General features: G+C 39.3%; 2 protein-coding genes and 1 non-coding gene across 3 annotated transcripts in view; 1 reads left to right on the top strand and 2 right to left on the bottom strand.

Moving 5' to 3' along the window:
- Positions 1-8,762: 8,762 nt before the first annotated feature.
- Positions 8,763-13,294, bottom strand: rpl18a (ribosomal protein L18a). The gene is made up of 5 exons (XM_030045812.1): positions 13,179-13,294; positions 11,446-11,625; positions 10,258-10,387; positions 9,304-9,413; positions 8,763-8,912 (listed from the first exon to the last, which is right to left on the bottom strand). Exons 1-5 carry the CDS (start codon positions 13,194-13,196, stop codon positions 8,820-8,822), a joined length of 531 nt encoding a protein of 176 aa, XP_029901672.1. The 5' UTR covers positions 13,197-13,294; the 3' UTR covers positions 8,763-8,819.
- LOC115355656 (small nucleolar RNA SNORA68) lies at positions 11,703-11,835 on the bottom strand. The gene has a single exon (XR_003927895.1). It is a non-coding gene; the product is annotated as a small nucleolar RNA SNORA68 (small nucleolar RNA).
- A 313-nt stretch (positions 13,295-13,607) lies between the features above and the next one.
- The window catches only part of xpot (exportin, tRNA (nuclear export receptor for tRNAs)), a 20,763-nt gene continuing 15,006 nt past the window's right edge, over positions 13,608-19,364 (top strand). The window contains exons 1-7 of the mRNA XM_030045807.1: positions 13,608-13,729; positions 14,609-14,762; positions 15,876-15,958; positions 16,123-16,179; positions 16,321-16,390; positions 16,822-17,040; positions 17,879-18,063. Coding sequence (XP_029901667.1) covers positions 14,676-14,762; positions 15,876-15,958; positions 16,123-16,179; positions 16,321-16,390; positions 16,822-17,040; positions 17,879-18,063 — 701 coding nt within the window. The 5' untranslated portion in view covers positions 13,608-13,729; positions 14,609-14,675. The remainder of the gene's footprint in view (positions 13,730-14,608; positions 14,763-15,875; positions 15,959-16,122; positions 16,180-16,320; positions 16,391-16,821; positions 17,041-17,878; positions 18,064-19,364) is intronic.

Here is a 19,364-nt window from a genome sequence, read left to right as displayed (position 1 = left end):
GGCTAGCATCCACACCGAGTGCAAAACACCAAAGCAATGACCACTTCTCACCAAAGGTGTCACCAGAAACAAGTAACACATGGATCTGGTGGATTTATCATTTTAAATTTAATCAAGGACTCCACCGTCCTTATGTAACTCATCTGGAGTTAAGATGTATTTTGGTGTGAGAGCATACTGGGGTCACTGCAGGCAGATTTTTTTTTTAGTCAGAAATTTACAAGGATAAAGCTCAGATATTCTCTGAGTTTAAAGCAGTACATTTGCAAGAAAAAACTCACAAATTTATGAGAAAAAAAACCTCAAACATATGACAAAAAACTCAACTTGAAAATTCAGAGATTATAAAATCACAAATTTATGAGACAAAAACTGGGAAAACTATTTTTTTTTCTCCTGTGGGATTTGGTATGAAGGAAATCCTGGTGGTTTGAGCCCAGAATCACAATCTTCTTATCAGCATCTGGACTTTGAAGAGACATTGCTGTGACTTGGGCTGATTCAGAAGAAAACAATCATGTGATTTTGAGCTAAAATCAGCAGGATCTCCTTGTTCCTGAATCCCATGTCAGAGTAGAATCTGCTGAGGGGATCAGCTGCAGGCCTGAGACACGGCCAGCAGGGGGCAGCGTCTGCAGTGTGAGGCTGATCCAACCTTGCAAAGTCAACGCGTGCATCCTTTAGAAGAGTACTTGAAAGATACGTTTTTCCAAGTAATTTTCTCATAAATTTGTGACTTTATAATATCACAATTTTACATTTTTTTCTCTCAGAAATGTATAACTTGTTTTCTCATAAATTTACCACTTTAATATCAGAGAATATTTGAGTTTTTTCTTGGAGTATTACAGGCTACTGACCAAGAGTCAGTATCCTGTGCTGCCACTAGATGGCCATTGGAACAGCCAAAGTGTCCCTTGTATGAGACAATTAGCCCATCCAACTGCTCCACATCCATAAACACACTGAACCGAGTGCGCCCTCTGCCACCACAGCATTCATCTCCACCTGCCAGCTGGGCTCTGAAGAACTGACACTAAGCGCCTTTATGCCCTGTGGATCTTGTGGCTTGAGGCTTTGCCACTCGGTGCCCATGGAGAGTTCTTGGAAAGCCAGTGGCTAAGGGGATCCACACAGCCTCCCAGCCACCTCAAGCCCATGGCCCAGGCCACAGAACAGTAAACCTGGCAAAGCGTACGACCAGACTGTGGTCAAGTCAAACCCTCCTGGCCTCATTGCCCAAATTAGGACTCCCCTCCGAGTGAAGGATTTAAAAAGTACATATATGACTGTGTGAAAACCTGCAGAAAGCTATCGACTCAATGGGGAATGAGTTCTTCTCTCTCTCCAATGTCTGAAACATCTTTTTCAAACCACCAGTCCAGCAAATCACTGGAAGGCCATATAACCACGTTGCTCCCTGATTCATCTGAAGCTATCAAATTCAAATTCAAGTTCAAGCAATTCATAGGTGCTTTGGCTTTTAAAGGCACTGTCGATGTTGGTATTTTCTGACTGACAAAGTCTTTGATGGATGGTGAAATTTAATATCTTTAAATCTGACCATTTTCATGCCAAAACCAGATTTATTTTTCCAGAATTTTCTTTGCATGATCCTAAAAGAACCACTCAGTAATTACACAGATAAATAAAACATGCAAAGACAGTAAAATGTCATGTTTCCCAGACTGATTTTATGTAACGAAGGTCAGAGAGACAATACTGACTACATGATATGTGACTTTTAATAAATGACCACTGTCAGCAAACCATACATCACTCATTTAGGCTGCTGGTTGGCTTTGTGGAATCACATCATGGGATCACAGAGTCACTTGTTACGAGGTCAAATCTAATATTCTTAAGAAATTGCCTGGCCACCATGACGAAGACAGTAATTCTTGCTTATTGCAGTGAAGCAGTCGAATCATGTTCAAGTGATGCTGTGAGTGTGTGTCTCTGCCAGCATTGGTTATAAACTGTTCTGACAAGCAGCGCATAAGGATGAAAGATTTTTTACCAATTGAGCTTAGATGATTTTTGGAACTCTTATTGATTTAAATTATTCCTTTGAAACCTGAGCAAAATCATAGGAGCAAAGGTGATCAGCAAATTAGCCAAAAAAATACCGTCCTCCCACACACACACACACACGCACACAACCACCACCAGAAACATACGAAAAAACAGAAAATTACCTGAAATTTAGCAAATATAACAATAGCTGAAGGTTTGCCAGAATTTTTTTTTAATTTACAAGAAAATGATATTCATAATTATTAAAATTTTATATTTAAATGTCAGATCAGTGATGCTAGATCGCCACAAACATTTGACCCTTTGAAACCTGAGCAAGAAAGGTAATGAGCAAACTGGCAAGAAATAACCTGAAAATGAGAAGAATAAATTAGTAAAATGTTACAGGAAAATGACCAGAAAAAAATAAACAAAACAAAACAAAACAAAAAATATGTGTTAAAAAAAAAAAATCTGAAAATCAGCACACACAAAAAAAACAAAAAACAAACAAACAAACAAACAAAAACAGAACATTAGTAAATAGGAAAATAGGCAAAAAAGAGTAAAAACAATTAAACAATTAAATATACATTTAAAAATAAATTACAAGAAAATTACCACAAAAATGTATTAAAAATTAAAAAATAAAAAACGTACAAAAGCTAAAATGATTTTTGTTAAGTGGGTGAAGTAACACCTTTCAACAACTCTGTTAAGCAGGGACTTGGTGTTTATATGCACCTCTGTGTATACATGTGCAGCCATGGTTTTGCACCGATGCCTGTTACATACACTGGTTTAGTTCCACACATTGACACCTGGACGCTCGCCTTTACAAGCACAGCGTTCCACAGGTAGCCACAGAATGACTGTATTTGAGCAGCTGGGGGTTCAATGACTTGCTCAAGGACAGTGGACAGTGATCATTGAGAGAGTAGACTGATGCAGACAGACTGATTTGGTTTCTTGTGCAGAGTTTCCCTGTCAGTCCTTGGACTCAGATCAGCCCACCTCTCTCACATCTTGACTACTGCTGACCGTACAACGAGCCGTGCTGCTGTAAATGGCTATACTGAGAGTCATAGCACCCAACGTGTCCCTGAAGTTGATGAAATCTTTACTCTTTCCCATTACGATGTGATTACTGTTGCACGAAACCTTGAAAAGGATTCTATCGGACCTCTTCAAATGCTGCTTTCACCCCGCTAAACATGATTTTCGTCTAACTTTCTAGGGGAGCTATCAGCACCCCCATGTTTCTCCAAACTATTTAGGAGTCCATTTCAACATGTCTGTTCGAAAGCAAGGCCAATTATATTTAATGACCTCTGAGTTCTTGGCTACCAGCTTCACAATGAGCTCCGCTGGGAAGCACAACTCTGTGAACCGCGGTCCGAGAGCCTGAAAACTTGAGAACATTTAAATGTATTCCAAACAGTGTTTTAATTCCATCAATAAAAAAGTGCAATATACACTGAGCCCCTTTGTATGGAAATGATTTCTGAACCTATAACCCGTTTCCTGTCAGAAGTGTGCTTTGAGACTTGCTCACAAATAATGGAAAATGTTGCTACTAAGCGAGCAGTAATCGTTGGATCCGGCTCTTAAACGTGCCTGCATATTAGAATTTAATTAATCGTCTCTCTCATAACTGCTCATACCACCAGAATCGTCATTTTGACTTGCATTTTTGTTATGTTTGGAGTGCATTTAACATACCTTTGTGAAGTCCCCTTATTTGAAACATTGCTTGTATCCTTAATGATTTTGCATGTTTCTAAGTGACTCACTGAAGAGAATATTTTCCACTACCTAGTGAGGTCTTTTCTCTAGCCACCCACTGCTCTCTCCTCTTTATACGTACCCATGTGCCTCCCACCCACACCACTTGTATACACTCTAGCACCACCCCTCTTTCAACATCCTGCCAAATAATGAGACAATCTTCATATTGGAATGGGCCTCCACTTATACGGAACACCAAGACTACAGTATAAACCCATGTCGCCCCACTTGGGCAGTGTCTGACTCAAATCCAGGCCTGTGCTATATGTCCTCATCATTAAAGGTTGCACTAATCACCAATAAAAGTATTTGTGTCAAACGTTTCTGCTGTTTCATATAAAACTTCCAAAACACAACATTTGGACAGAGTTTCAGGATCACATGGAATTTTTTGGTACATAGACATCAAAATGATTCCTGTGTTCCTGGTAGATTGTTGGCTTTGGTGCTCAGTGCAATCACTCTTGTTAAGAGGCAGTAGATAGAAAAGTCAGAAAATGAGGATTTATAGCAGCTCTACAGCTAAATACTTTGGTAATTTGAACAATTTTGTAACCTGAGCAAATTGGCATGATTTCTTTCAAAAACATGGGGGAAAAAACAAAGAGCAAATGACTCAGTGACCTGAAAATTTGCAAGAAATGACTTGTACAAGGCTGCTTTCAGACGTCTTTTACAAACACTTAAACCCAAGAAATATGACATTGCTCCAGGTTTCAATGGGTGACATGCAAGTAAGTCTGGCATTTTTGTGTAAGACATGAGTACAGTTACAGTTTTTAACTAACGGGGACGTCTTTCCCTGTTTCACAGGAAAGTGGTGGGTGATAGGACCACCTCAACTGAAATACGTCCACATAAACCAAATGATCAACCAATAAACCATGAGTACATCATCTACATTGAGTCATTAAAAAAAAGTATTTATAAAATACGGATGATGTAATTTTTCTCTGTCACCCTTTAAGTTTTTAAATGTGTCTTCTATGATGACATTTAACAATGCCTGACGATCACCCTCTGTCACATATTTTGATGTCATTTTCGAGAAAAAAAATGAATGAATGATCTTTAAAGCAACACTGAACTTTGGTAGAGTGCTGGGTTGAATGGTTATGTTGCGTGGTATATGAGTCCACATGGTGGTGAAACATCCTCGTTAGCGGCTCCATGCTCCTTTGGGCTGCTAATCCACAATACTGGATTTCTAGCGCTCCATTCACTTTCATTTTATGGCAAAACTGGTCCCAGAATAACAATTTTAGCACATAATACTATGTTTCATGCGGGTGAAAGGTTCCTATGCAGAAGGTTCTTGCAGATGCTACCATCCGGATCTACTTTCAATTCAAATAGAAAAGAGCTGTTTAATTCCCTAAAAAATGTGCACTGAGACTTGTTGTGGTTAATGATGAAGCAGAACACAGGTGTTTTAGGGCCATTTGTTGCATTCGTTTTGCAATGTGATGCACAAGCCTTTTCAGATCTTAGCCAGTTGGTTAGTGCTGGCTGAACTTAAAACTTATGTTCTAACTGTGTGTTAAATTACTGCCCGTTAGCATTTTGTGGACTCAAAGTCTCTTTCTCGACAGTCCTGCAATGATCTGACAAGAAACACAGAGAAATATTTGAATTACAAGACCTGTCAAACTACATGATTTATTAAATTGCAAACAAAGTTTTCACAGACTGAGTCAGAGGTGACAGCCTCAGGCTTTATAGCATGGCTGCTGGAGAAGCCCTGCATTTCCTCTCAGTTCTCAAGTAAAATCCCTGGTGTTTGTCTCTGCGGTGGTCTGGTGGTTCATTGGTGATATTTTGAACATTTTGGTGACAGTAAAAGAATGGGTCAAAACCCAGAAATGAGGGAAAGAAAAGGCCTCTCTCCATGCTTCCATGTTTTGCCTCTGGCATAAGAGTGTGCAGAAAAGTGACTGGTTGATTCAGTCTCACAAATACTAACCAGCCACAATACACTGTATCATGCATGAATACAATTTAGTGAAGCTAACCTAATCACCTATTATTTCAGGGGTCACCAATCATGTGCCATGGAGGGCCGAGAGGCTGCAGGTTTTCATTCCAACCAAGACCTCCACCAGGTGATTTCACTGATTAGCTCCTCCTTTCTGATACAAGGTGAGGTGATCAGTGAAATCACCTGGTGGAGGTCTTGGTTGGAATGAAAACCTGCAGCCTCTTGGCCCTCCATGGCACATGATTGGTGACCCCTGTGTTATTTTGATAAAATCTTAAGTAGCTTAGTGTTACTTGTATGGGTGCCATGCCACTGGTTCGATGGTTCATTATTCCAAAATCCCAACAGTCCGAAAAATGTGCCATTGGACATTCGTTGCCCAGTGGCACTTAGGAATTCATTGTTTTCTAGTGTTGTGTCCAGTTTTGCATCCCTTTGCAAAGAAAGAAGTTCCCTGCACACCCTTTCACCTCTGCATTGCACTGCATTTATTTCAGGGAGTTAGTCGACATTTCAGTTACAAGTACCTCTCTCAAGACGCTTGAGAAAGGGTCTTGTCACTGAAACGTCTAGTAAGGTGATGTATGCACACTTGGAGTATCGTTACAAGAACCTTTCTCAAGACTTTCTGTCTCAAGAGAAAGAAAGTTTTTCTCAAGGTTCTTGTTGACTAATGTTAGTCCATCATGGCAGGTGATGTAGTTTAAATGTTGACTAGCGCCTAGCGGTTACAGGAGCCTTTCTCAAGAGTCTTGAGAAAGGCTCTTGTAACTGAAATGTCAATTATCTCCCTGAAATAAATCAATGCGCAGGTGAAAAAGTGTGTGCAGGAACCGACTTCTTTCTTTGGAAATGGATCTTGGAGGACTTGGATTCCCTGCACCACAGAAGAGACAAAGCCCATGGTGTGTGTGTCTTCAACTCATCAACCAATTTTGCATCCCTGCCAAGACGTGCATGCATCCCTGTTTACCCTAACCCTAACATGAGGAAACTTAACCAAATATACAGAATGGACATTTTTTTTAACTTTGGTTTTTGGAATAATAGGCATTTGTTCCAGACTATTGGGGTTCCAGAACAGTGAGCCTTCGGACCACAGGAGAGTCCTTGTTGTGGGCTTGCTAGCAGAGCACATTTGCTAACTAGTTGATTAGTTTAGCTTGTTTAGATATAATAGAGACTAAAGAAATATTGATTTTTTTTTTTTTTTTTTACTGGTGGTTGTTTGTCTCATGGCAGCCATTAGCAGTGTCACAGCTACATCACTGGCCATGATCTGAGTTCTTCGTGCAGATGAAATGATGTCATATCTCAAATTCATAAATACAGAGGAAAGTAATTTTAGAAATAAAACAGTAGTTATGCACTGCAATATTATCACATTATAGACCTTTTTCACAGCAGTCATTTCGGCATGAATGGCAGGGCAAACACATGGTGTGACTATTTACATTCATTACTGGAAAGCCACACTTAGTGCACACCTGTGCTTACCCTGCTATTTCTATGTTAAATGATTGCTGTGAAAAAGGTCCATTGTGCAAATATGTACAGACATTACACATGGTTTACTTCATACCCGCCGTTGCCATTAGATATTGAAACTGACAATTATTTTCAAACGAATAAAAAGCGTAATTTTTTTAATTTCCTTCATATGCCAAAATACTCCTTTTCCACTGCAAACATTTCAAATTAAAGGTCAACTGAGCTAATCTCAACACAAACGATAGCCTCAGAACAACCACTACATGACCTGCATGCAGTTGGGTTCACGTGACATTGTCTCTGTAGCTTTGACGTATTAATTTAAGCAAGTTCATAGTGGTGGGATTTTTTTTTTTAATTACATTGAAAATGCCACCCTAGAGGCTTTGATGTGTATTGTCAAAACCCAGCATGCAGCCTTGCCTTCATGCCTTAGGGAAGGCTGCCACCATGAGGTCAGACTGTGTAAAACATGAAGTTGAGATCTTGTGTGGCTTCAGCTTGATGAGCCAGAATCTCAAACCCTCAGGGTCCCGCTGGAGTGCTTTTACATCTTTTTTATGGTTTGCTCTAGTTAATGAACCCTTTGAATGTTAATTCATACTACAATGTGCAAAAAAGTACAAAAAAAATTCAAAAACATGGCCATGTAAATATGGAAACTTAAGGAATACAGTACGAAGGCTTGTTTCATGTCTCAACAAACATGGTAAACCATGTAATTTGGGGATTATTCATAGATAGTGAAAATCTGATGATGTGATTCAATATATATTTTATGCTTTGAAAAGAAGTACTGTCAAAAGTCATTTTTTTTTCAAGATCTATAAAAACTGTATTTGAGATAGTCTTGCAAATCAACCCAAAAACGATGAGAAATATATTGAGTAAGTAAGTTCTTAACTCCCACCATTCATGAGGACAAGGCCCAGGGTGCTTAGGCTGAACCAATCCTCACTTCAGTCTTCTGTCTTTTAATAATGAAGGAATTTGATACAGTATTGAGAATGTCACTTTGTTTAAAGAGGCCCACATGATCAAGGTGTCCCAGATTTATTACTGGAAACAAAAGCAGATGGACCGTTTTCTCCATTTTCTCCCACATTTGAGAAGCACTACTTTTACTTTTTGTTACATAACTGGTACACTGACACCATTTAGCATTTTCCTTCTCCCTCTCTCTTCATTTGTTCTTTTCCAAATGTTGCATACATGTTATTCCTTGCAACCCTTTAAATTTTAATAAAATCAAAAATAACTGCCAAAGATTCTTTTAGTGGCTGATGCAAACCATTGCTTTTACAGATATGCTAATAAAACCGCTCATTTGTACAAAATGAGCCTAATCAACATTTTATTCATTAAACTGCTACTTTACTGGATCAAATCTTGGCCAGAAGTATTGCTGACATCAAGTGCAGTGTTTCCGTGCTAGACCCAAATATTAACCAACAATCAACAAAGAAATAAGCCCAGGTGAGACTATTGCTCCTTTTCTATCATAGAGATTTTATTTTCCCGCACAATATGAAAAAAGACAGCGCCTTTAGAAGAAGGTGTTTGGTCTCTTGGTGGTGAAGCGGGGTTTGTGCTGGCGACGCAGTACCCTGTGGGGCAGAGGGAACTTGATCTTGGAGTCCTGCAGGGAACAGTCAAACAAAATGTTTTGTTTAAGTGCAGAACACACAAGTTTCAAACTGTGCAGACATTACAAAATTAATTTCAGATCTGTAAAGCACACTGTTGGTAACTGCATGTTGCCAGTTTCAAAGCCGCCAGGTTTGAAGATGAGAAGCTAGAAATCTGGAAGAGGAATCTGGCTTTTGTCTAGCGGGTTTTTGAACTGGATCTGACAAATGATGAGGCAGTCCAGAGAGAGACCCGCCAGCTTATAAGAAAACAGCTTGTGCAACGAAAAGAGAAGCGACAATCTAATGAAAATGCACTGGGTGAAAAACAACGACACAAGTCAGTTTTAAGTGCATAACCCTTTCAGCAGTGCTAATGCTCATGACGTGTGAGAAACTTACGTGGAACTGCTTGATGGCAGGTCTGCGACACTTGTTGGCAGGGATGACCTGCACTTTCATGATCTGGATGGAGTGGGCACGGGCACGATGGCGGGCTCCCATATCCCGATCTAAAGGAAAATGCAACAACAATCAAACACTGCTTAAAGTGCAACAACTAATACATCTGTATTCAGTCTTGAGCCAAGGTTTGTATTCATAGACAACTACACTGTATACAGTAAGTCTAGTACACAGGAAAGAGGGGCAAAAGTTGTGGTCCGACTGCCAGCCTTAAACATCTCACTTAAATCCTACATGTGCTGTCTCGCTGTTCTTACAGGCCAAAGACCAAAACGGTGACAGGGTACAGAGGCCCCTCCATTCTATATTTGTTCTTTTGTTCCTCCGCTCCTGCATAAAGACTCAGGTGTGCCAACATTGTTTGTTTGCATTTTATAATGCTAATGAATCTTAGAAAAGCATGTAATTTCCACATTTGTGAAGACATAACCATCAAATGTCTTTTTTAACTCGCTAAAATGACTTAATTGATTAGGTCATAAGTTATTTTTTGTTGCGCAACTAATTGTTTCCGTTAAAAGAGCCACATTCCAAAACAAATTTAGAAAGTAAAACAGGGCTGCATTATATCTCTACACATTCATACTGCCTCCTATAGTCACATAATATTTGCAAAATGATATTTGTAACTCTCAGCCAAATTCATAATGCAAAAAAAAAAAAAAAAAAAAATCTGTTTTGGTCGTTCTACTTAACACGCTGAGTGTTGGAATTGTTAGCTGTGTGTTTCAACAAGTATTTGCTTTATTCTTACTTTCATCCTACTTACCAGCTACCCAGTTCCCCATGGATAATATTTAAGTTGCATCTAAAACATGTACATATTTGCGTCTGTTCATGCTACAAGTCCCTGCAGCCAGAGCCAGGCTGCCTGCTTGCAGTGGAACTTACAGCACTGTGTGACAGCTCCAGAGGTGGTCAGGTCCCTGTACTCTCTGTACATGTTGTGGGTGCCACTACGGGAGTCATAACGCAGCCAGATACCAAAGTTCTTCACCTTCAGTGGGGTCTTCTCATGAACCTGAAGGATGCAATAAACAACACAAGACATTAGTTAAAAGACTGTCAGTCAATATACAATGCCAAAAGTAGAATATATATTTGAAGTCAAGCTTTCTCATCTAAATCATCTAAAATCTGCGATTGTAAAGATGAGATTTCTGACAAGTCCAAGCGGTGCCAACCATATTATTTGGTTAATTTTCTGGATGACTGCAACAAACACTTATATTTAAGAGATATAAGAATGACTGAATAGAGAACACTCAAAATAAAAAGCGGCATATGCCTACTCACACGCTATTTATCTGAAGCAATAAATAGGCAGTTTAAGAAAAACCAAAACCAGAAAATTATCTGTTAAAGGACAAGTGATTCCATACTGTTCAGTGAGGTAGACAGGATGCATACTAGTTGTCAACCAATATGGATTTCCAATGGCTGATGTTGGTATGTAGAGAGCAGGGCAGCTGCTGGCCGATATATATATATATAATACCAATCATTTTTATTCGCATCTGACAAAACACTGTAGTAACAAATGAGACGAAATGTCTTAAGTCAAATGAAATTTATTTTTTTTAAAATGTATCAATTAAATAAATGTCCACGGGGAGTCAAATCAGACAACAATTTCCCCTGGAGGAACAATAAAGTATTTCTGATTAGTCAAAAATGTAAACTTTGTGTAGATAAAAGTAAAAAAAAAGTCAAGAACACTTAAGAGCATGTATCAAGTATTATTTAAATATGGGCAGCACTAACATCACTATACTGCAGCCACACTGACAGGCCTGCCAGAAGACATTTTCTGTTTGTGAGTGCATATATCACCTAATGCCAATTATCTCAAAAAGGCCAAGTACTGGCCCAATTAATTGGCCTCTCTCTAATGTATACTGCACTATTCACCCTGTTCTTGGTTAATCTAAGAGAAAACATACAGGAAAAACTCTGAACACATGGTATTCATGGTATGTGAATGCTTTTAAGGCCTAAAATTGACATGAAGAAGACTTTTTCAGAGTAATTTCCATCTTCAGCTTGGGTACAAGACTCCTCCTTGCTTCAGAGACTCACCAGGCCACAGTAGACCGTCTCTCCAGAGGCCTTCTTCATCTTCCTCAGCTGGGAGACAAAGTACCAGAAGCGGGACTTGGCCACTACATGGTTGGGGGCGAAGATCCTCATGCGATACAGAGGAGGATTGGGGTTCTTGGTGGAGGGCAGCAGACGCCCAACAACCTTGTATTCCCTAAGCTGGGCAAAAATCAACACAAATCTGTTAGACAGAACCAACATTTACATGCCAACACGTACAGTCAATGCTGAAAATAACTTGTTAGATCTTGAATTCACTTTCAAAGGCACTACAGCATCAATGAAAGGCGACAAGATCCAATTTTCTATTTGCACACCAGATTAAAATCATACCAATTATGTGATATGACCTTTGGGTTAGGGTGCATGTACGTCTGTCTGTGGGTGACTGACTGAGACGTGCAGATAGTTATATGGCTGGAAAATACATCGCTATCCAATATTATATTGTGATGTGAAACTAGATTTCTGGGATTTCAGATATTGCAATATCAGGGTATGGCATAAGTGATGTCTTGAACTGGTCTGAAGGCTGTATTACAAGAAAAAAAATATTTTTTCTTTAGTTAGACTGTTTTTGCTGTTGTATTATTTGTCTTTACTATGGTTTAACAACACATCGTTTTGATATCATCTACAGATAAACATGTGAGATATTAACCTCGTGAAAGGCAACAATATGAAGGATATCAAACTTAGGGTTAGTTTTAAACAATAAGACGGTTCTAATTAATAAAATACTTTGTCAAGTAACAGCATCCTCTACAACCATTTGGTATTATTCTCATTTTTGTGGAACACTTAATTTTCACTGTTGCAGCACTTAATTTCAAATAAGTGTGAACGTATAATCAAATACCGAGATATTTGACATAAATATCAGGGTATGAAATTTTGTCTCTACCCACTTGTTCATCATATCCACGTTATTGATGACTGTGTAGCACTAATGTCTGGTGCACCAACGGTCATCCTTACAGTATCAGTAGAGGTATCAGATCTACGACATTGTAATTTGATTTTGTGCACATTCCCAGCCCTACTAGTTCTACAAGCGGCGTGGAAAATGTGCACGCCGGTCAATCTGTTTCCCTTTAACGTGCGTGCAACTCATCAGAAGCAAATCTCTTTCTTGGTACCGTTGACCTGCATGATGAAGTCAATTATCCAACACGGCAGCTAAGAAATACACTTATGTTCTTCGTTAACCCGTAATACTGATTTAAAATGGTATTTAACAGTTTGAAAAGCTAGCAAATGGAACCTCAAAGCGACAACGCACCGCATATAGAAACGTTTTGCCACAATACCGGCGATTAACGTTAGCTAGCTAGCTGATTTTCTTGCTAAAGCCTGACATTGCCAATCATATGGGGTTATTCACTTTTTTAAAAAAAAACTGATGGATCAAGGCTTTTGAGAAAATTGTGTTCTTTTGCGCTCATAGCCGTGTTCCTATTGTGATTGACAATATGGCAATCTCCATGGGACCCTGGTCTTATTTCAAGCTACCGTCGTCCACATGGTAAAGCGGACGCCATGTTGTAGCCGCACAAGCATCGCTATGACAAAGTCTCAAAATATCACTACATGGCACACTTTGGTGTTACAAAAATGCATACGCCTAAGCAACATAATCTTATTTTACCAAATAGACAAAAACTGGCCGTCTCCCGCCGCCCTAGAATAATAAACTTAACAATTTTACGTACTGTGCCAGACGCCTTCATGGTGCCTCTCGCTGACTGCCACAGTAAAAGAGGAAGTAGCAGGGCGGCGCAACGGTACGTCAAGTACGGAGGAGGCGGGCTCAGCAACAGAAAATTAAGAGCTTCTAAAATGTTTTAAAATATATCGAAACTCAAACAGCCTAGTTTTAAAGTGTAATACGACACAGCAAATTAAGTGTTTTCTTTTTCAATTTTAATTGTCAGCTAGGAGGAAGTGGCCTTTAAAAAAAAAAAAATAATTCTAACATTAATAAATGAAGGATATTTTTCTTATGAGTTATTTTGAGTAACGTCCACAAAAAGTAAGACGACATTTGTTATAATATTTTATCATTATATTAAAAAAAAATACAATGAATGTGAATTCCTTCCTGTGGTTGTGACCCGGAGACTTCCGCTGAGTGGACACGCCGTACCGTTCTGTCGTGTGAGTCCAACCGACATATACAACTGATTTCTGGAGAATTCGCAGCGTTTCTGTAATAAGTTGACGGGAGTCCAAACAATGTGATTCGGTGTTTCTTTTTACTAAGGTGAGGCATTGGTGGTGTGCTGTATCTGTTGGTATTTTGTCGTGTTTGTCAGAGTTACATTGCTTAGAGTTTGTCTTCGTAAGATTTTCGATGATGTGATTGAGGGAGGCAAGCGTGCCGATGATGCGCGAGGAAACGCAGCCGGTACAGAGCCGTAATAAACTACAATAAAGCATCCTGTACTTTTCCCAAGACCACCAGTACGACTATTAGTCCAAGGCATTCAGCTCATGGATGTAGCTACTTGAACAGGGTTTGATTATGTGCAGAGTAACAGCATTACTTCAGCCAAGGCAGCTCCTAAGCTAGATTGCTAACGTTAGCTTGCCAGCAAGTTAGCACCAGTCAGCTATTTCAGTGCTAAGTTAGCATTGCAGTGTCAACTTTTTTGAGGAGTGGCCCCCGGCTAGCCTGTCATGTAGTCCATAACGCTACCAACTTCTTGCATTTCAACAAATTAAGAACTATTAGCAGAAATGTTCAAATTATTGGCTGTGTTATCACTTGGCTAACAGTTATGAGTCGGACGTTAAATTATTGACGCCGTGTTGCATCATATAGACACTGATAGCTGGCTGGGCTGTATTGTTCACTGGCTCTTTTGAAGCCAGCAGAACCTGACCCTTTCACAATAAACACCATTTGTTTGCGTTAATGCGGCATATTCATTCGCAAAACAGCGCTGCGCCCATCTTTTGTGGTCATCTCACATGCATGTCATAAAGCACCCCTAACAGCTTACAACAAACCACTATGTGGCCATATTTTACTAAACATGAGCATGTTATCACAGTCTTAACAGGATACTGTGTATGTGATATCCTCTCATTAGTTGTATGGCTGAAATGTCATTTTTCCTTTCTCATGCTTGATTGGTAGATGTATGGCATCTGCTTGATGGTAGCTGAGAGGAGTGAACCTGCGTTGGAGACGAGCTAACCCACGAATGGCCTGCCAGTCTGTTGCTGCAGTCATGGATGAGCAGGCCCTGCTTGGGCTCAACCCAAATGCTGATGCCCGTTACAGGCAGCGGGTAAGAGCCTGCGTCTTTTCATATGTCTGGCTGATCATCTGAAGGGGTTGTCTTACTGTCACAAAGGTCGACTTATGCTAAATGTCAGAGTCGACTGGGGTTTATGCAGCAGAAGTTCAAGTCATCCTGTCTAGGGCTGCAACTAACTAGTATGTTTATTGTCAGCTATTTTTTCAATGAATGACGTTAGCTATAAAATGTTAAAACTAATGTCAAGTGCCTGTCACACCCAAAAGCGGTGTCTTCCAATTGATTCCCTTGTCTGATTCCCTTCCCACATTCTTAAAAAAGAACTGCAACATTTTGGTCAGAGATCTTTGCTTGTTGGTAAGGCCTACATGATAAAACATTGACACAATGATATATACAACATGGTATAGCTAGTCAAACACTTATGTGTCACAAAGTGATACATAACAAGTCATAAATCACATTGGATGTCAAACAACTGATGTTAAAACAGCTAATTATTTTCGCAGCAAATAGTTTTTTGGTGAATGAAAATGGGAGGTTCTGTGCTTTCCAGCAGTGTTTAGGATGACCTCCTTTCTACATTTGGTCTGTTTTTGCTCCTCCATGCCTACATAAAGACAACATGTGGACAGAAGTTGTTTGTTTGCATTTTGTAATGATATGAAAACACAGAAAAGCAAGACACTCTAGGCATTTGTGAAAATAAAACCTGTAAATATTTGGTATTTTATTTGATAAATGACTAAAATAATTAATTGATCATCATAATAATGAATAGATTTTCTGTGGACTGATTTATTGTTTCAGCTCCAATCCTGTCTTAGTATGACAGTGAACGGTTTCAAACTCTGCTCTGCAGAAGTTAAGAAGTTAAGTTATTGCACAGCATCTTGCGCAGATAACAGGTTGCTGTGACCATGGAACATAAATATATTTCTGAGTTTGTTGCTATTTTGCAGGTGGAAAAGTACAGACACAGCTTGTTGTATTGTGAGCCAGAGAATATGATGAGTTTCACTCAGTTCATGAGACACGATAGAAGGTTAAGAGGCTATTAGTAAATTTCCACAAAAATCTGATATTTCTTTGATCCTCTGTTTATTTCTTTTGTTTTTCTCATTGTGGCCATCTTTTCCTCAGGCTATGGCATATTTTGAACAGCTTAAGGAGTCTCAGGATGCTTGGGAAGTATGTGCAGAGGCCCTGGCTAAAGGGATTTACAAGTAAGTTCTAGTTCCTTTGTCTGATCTTTTTCTATTAGTATATACTGAGAGAAGCATATCATGTATAATATAAAATGATTTCATCTGCTTAGGTTTACTTGTGTCACAATGGAATGCTGCAGATGTGTTTTAACATATGAAACTGTTGTTGTACATTATTTTAGTGACGACCATGTGAAGTTTTTTTGCTTCCAAGTCCTGGAGCATCAGATTAAATACAGGTAAGGAAGATGCTTTTCCACAAAATGTCAAGGAGCTGTTTTCCTGTGACAGCAGTCATATTCTTTTGTGAATGTTTTAGGTATTATTTGTTTATCCTGAATGGAAGGTCATAAGATCTATACTGTTTTGTTCTATTACAGACATGCTGGCCTCAGTGCGGTTCAGCAGCAACTAATTCGAGAAACTCTGATGAAATGGCTCCAGTGTCAGGTAGCTGTATGTTTTTTATGTGATAGTCAAATTTCAGTTATAATACATTGACATTATGCTGTCAATGAAGAGTTTTTTGACACCACAAAATGCAGTCCAAGTGTTCCAGAGGTAATGATTTTATTATAATTTTAAAAAATATTTTTTTTTTAGCACTAGGACCTCAACTTGAAAAATAACAGAGACCCAAACAGCAACTCATATGGGACAAAACTAAGATTATTTCCTACAGCTGCATAACATTAGTGAGGAAACTGATGGTTTCATTTGTTAAGGGAAAATGTACAATGTTAGCTAAGTTGATATGAAAATGACATTGTTTATATAAAAGTGGTAAATGTTGGACATTTTTAGCTGATGAAAATTAGAGTACAGTTGCTCCTTTACAGAGTTGTTTATTTCATTTTCATCCCATCTCCCTCGACATCTAGCTGATGAATTCCCAGCCTGAGAAGCCCTTCATCCGGAACAAGGCAGCCCAGGTGTTTGCCTTGACTTTTGTAATGGAGTACGTGACCCTTTGGCCCAAGTTCTTCTTTGACATCCTGTCCCTTGTGGGGTTGAACCCCCATGGTGTGGACATCTACCTGCGGACACTCATGGCCATTGATGCTGAAGTGGTTGACCGGGATATCCTCCACTCACCTGAGGCAAGGAACCATCTTCCTTTTTCCAGGCTTCCCACTAGTTCTGGAATTTCTGTCAGATCATGGAATTTGGAGAGTTTTATTCCAGACAGGGGAAGTCAGGGATCCTCTGGGGATGTTAGGGAATTTTACCAAAGGAATCTAGCAAGATATTTTCCAGCTTATGTTTCATTCTTATTGAATTAGATAGTGATTGCCAGCCCAACAATAGTGGAAACTCTGGAATATCAGTTGACCAAGCCTAAAGGCAGATATCTGAATGGATTTTAAATGTAAAAACCATGATGGTAAAAAACAGTTGGACATAAGGAAGACTTATGTCAAAATGGTTACTGCAACTGAAATATCCCTAACAGCTGAATCAATATGGAATCAAAATGAAATGAGTTTTGAATTGAGACCTTGTGATTCAGAATCGAAATCGAATCAGTGCATCGGTGCCAATACTCAATGCTGTTGAGTGCATATGCCTATAATAAAGAAGTCTGCCTTAGTGGAAATTCATACAAAGCGTATGCAGTTGTAGTTTTTTTTTTTTTTTTTTTTTTTTTTTTTTTTTATCAGTCGTAAACCTTAATGATGTTCCATCCCTCCTGTGGAGTCTCCAGAGACTTGTAGAATCTATGCCAAGGAGCACTGAAGCTGTTCTGGTGGCTCATAGTGGCCCATCTTACTAAGACACTTCATGTTGGTTTCTCCTTTAATTTGTTACCCATCATCATCATTGTTTTTGATTAAACACCACACAATATTACAATGAAAATGTGTGGTGTGGTTTCTCAAATGACTTACAGTGAGTGCGTAAATGATTAACTGGCTGAACCTACCCTTCCTTTCTCAGGAGACCCGCAGGAACACCTTGATCAAAGACACCATGCGGGAGCAGTGCATCCCCAATCTGGTGGAGTCCTGGTTCCAGATCCTGCAGGCCTATCAGCAGTCCCATCCGGAGCTCACCTGCCAGTGTCTGGAGGTGGTTGGGGCCTATGTGTCATGGATCGACCTCAACCTCATTGCTAATGACCGGTTAGTGACTTGACACAAAGACATAGGAAGTTAGCTGGGGAGGTATACAGCTTTTAAGAATACACCAAGTTTTTGAGAGATTGTTCTGTTGATCAACTGGTTAGGTAGTAAAAAACAAAAAGCAAAATCATTTGCATTTTCCTGGATAATCGATAGGTTCAGTGCTCCATGCTAATAAGTCGGTATTCACAAGCGTTAGTAGTAGGCTCTTCTTTAGTATACATATGTTAGGGGTAGTCAGCCTCTGGTATTATCTCAGCTAAATGAGCAACTGCCATGAATAATTTTGTGTCAGATTAGTAAGCTTTGCACAATCTTCTTGATTGGGATGCTGCTCCCAGCCTATCCCAACATGTTGTGTGCTAAAGTGTTAGCATGGAGCACCAGAGGTACGGATCAGCCAAGTACATATGAATGATTTTGGTGTCTGTTGTCAACAACTAAATAGGTCAGACAACCGAGAGGCCTATCTACAAAAACATTTATTAACCAACTTGTGGTTCTGGTGGAAGTTTTGAAATTCCGCTGCTACATAACGGTACCTGATTAAACCCAAGTATCTGCCTCTTATGCAGTGATATCCCTGGATTCCCTGTAACTATTGGCTTGATTTAAAGTGTTCCTGAACTAGCAGATTCTGCCGCTGGGCAAAAACATTCACCAGCCTCTGAACAGTGCATTGTCTTATATCCTTTAGTATTCAGTTGAGCAACTGAATGTCCACTATATTTGTTCACTGATACAGTAAACATCATAGTCATACTCATGTCTTCAGAACAGATGAATGACAAAGGAAATGAGGTACTTAAGAGAGGTAGTTGATGATTTTGGATGTTGTAAGTAATGTTAGTTTTATTGCAGAAGAGTTACAAAGCCTGTCACTGGTTGTTATGACTGCTCCAAATGCAAAAAATATTTTTTGAGGCACCACGGTATTAGGAAATTCCCAATGCCATGGTGAGACAGGAAATGGTCCTGGATGGCACTGTTTTGCTCGAACAGATGCTGGTTCGAGTATATGCATATCATGTAAACGGACACAACAGATCCTGCTCATTATGTAAAACTGAAAACTGCCAGGAGACTCAACAGTTGCCATCGTATATGCATGCTGACACACATTCCAGACTGTTCCCAGGTTCAGCTTTTTATTTATTTATTTATTTATTTTCATTTTGGTTAGACAGAGGTTCCTGTGACAAATTGACAGTGCTTTCACATATGTATGTCATTTTGCAAGCCAGTACCATGTTCAGCAGTTGTGGAATAGATATCCTCCAGCAGAGTTTCAGTCCTCATTC

The sequence above is a fragment of the Myripristis murdjan genome, chromosome 23 (assembly GCF_902150065.1).
Source record: "Myripristis murdjan chromosome 23, fMyrMur1.1, whole genome shotgun sequence".
Taxonomy (NCBI): Eukaryota; Metazoa; Chordata; class Actinopteri; order Holocentriformes; family Holocentridae; genus Myripristis; species Myripristis murdjan.
The sequence above is the reverse complement of the archived record's forward strand: the minus strand, read 5'-3'. Positions and strand labels throughout refer to the sequence as shown.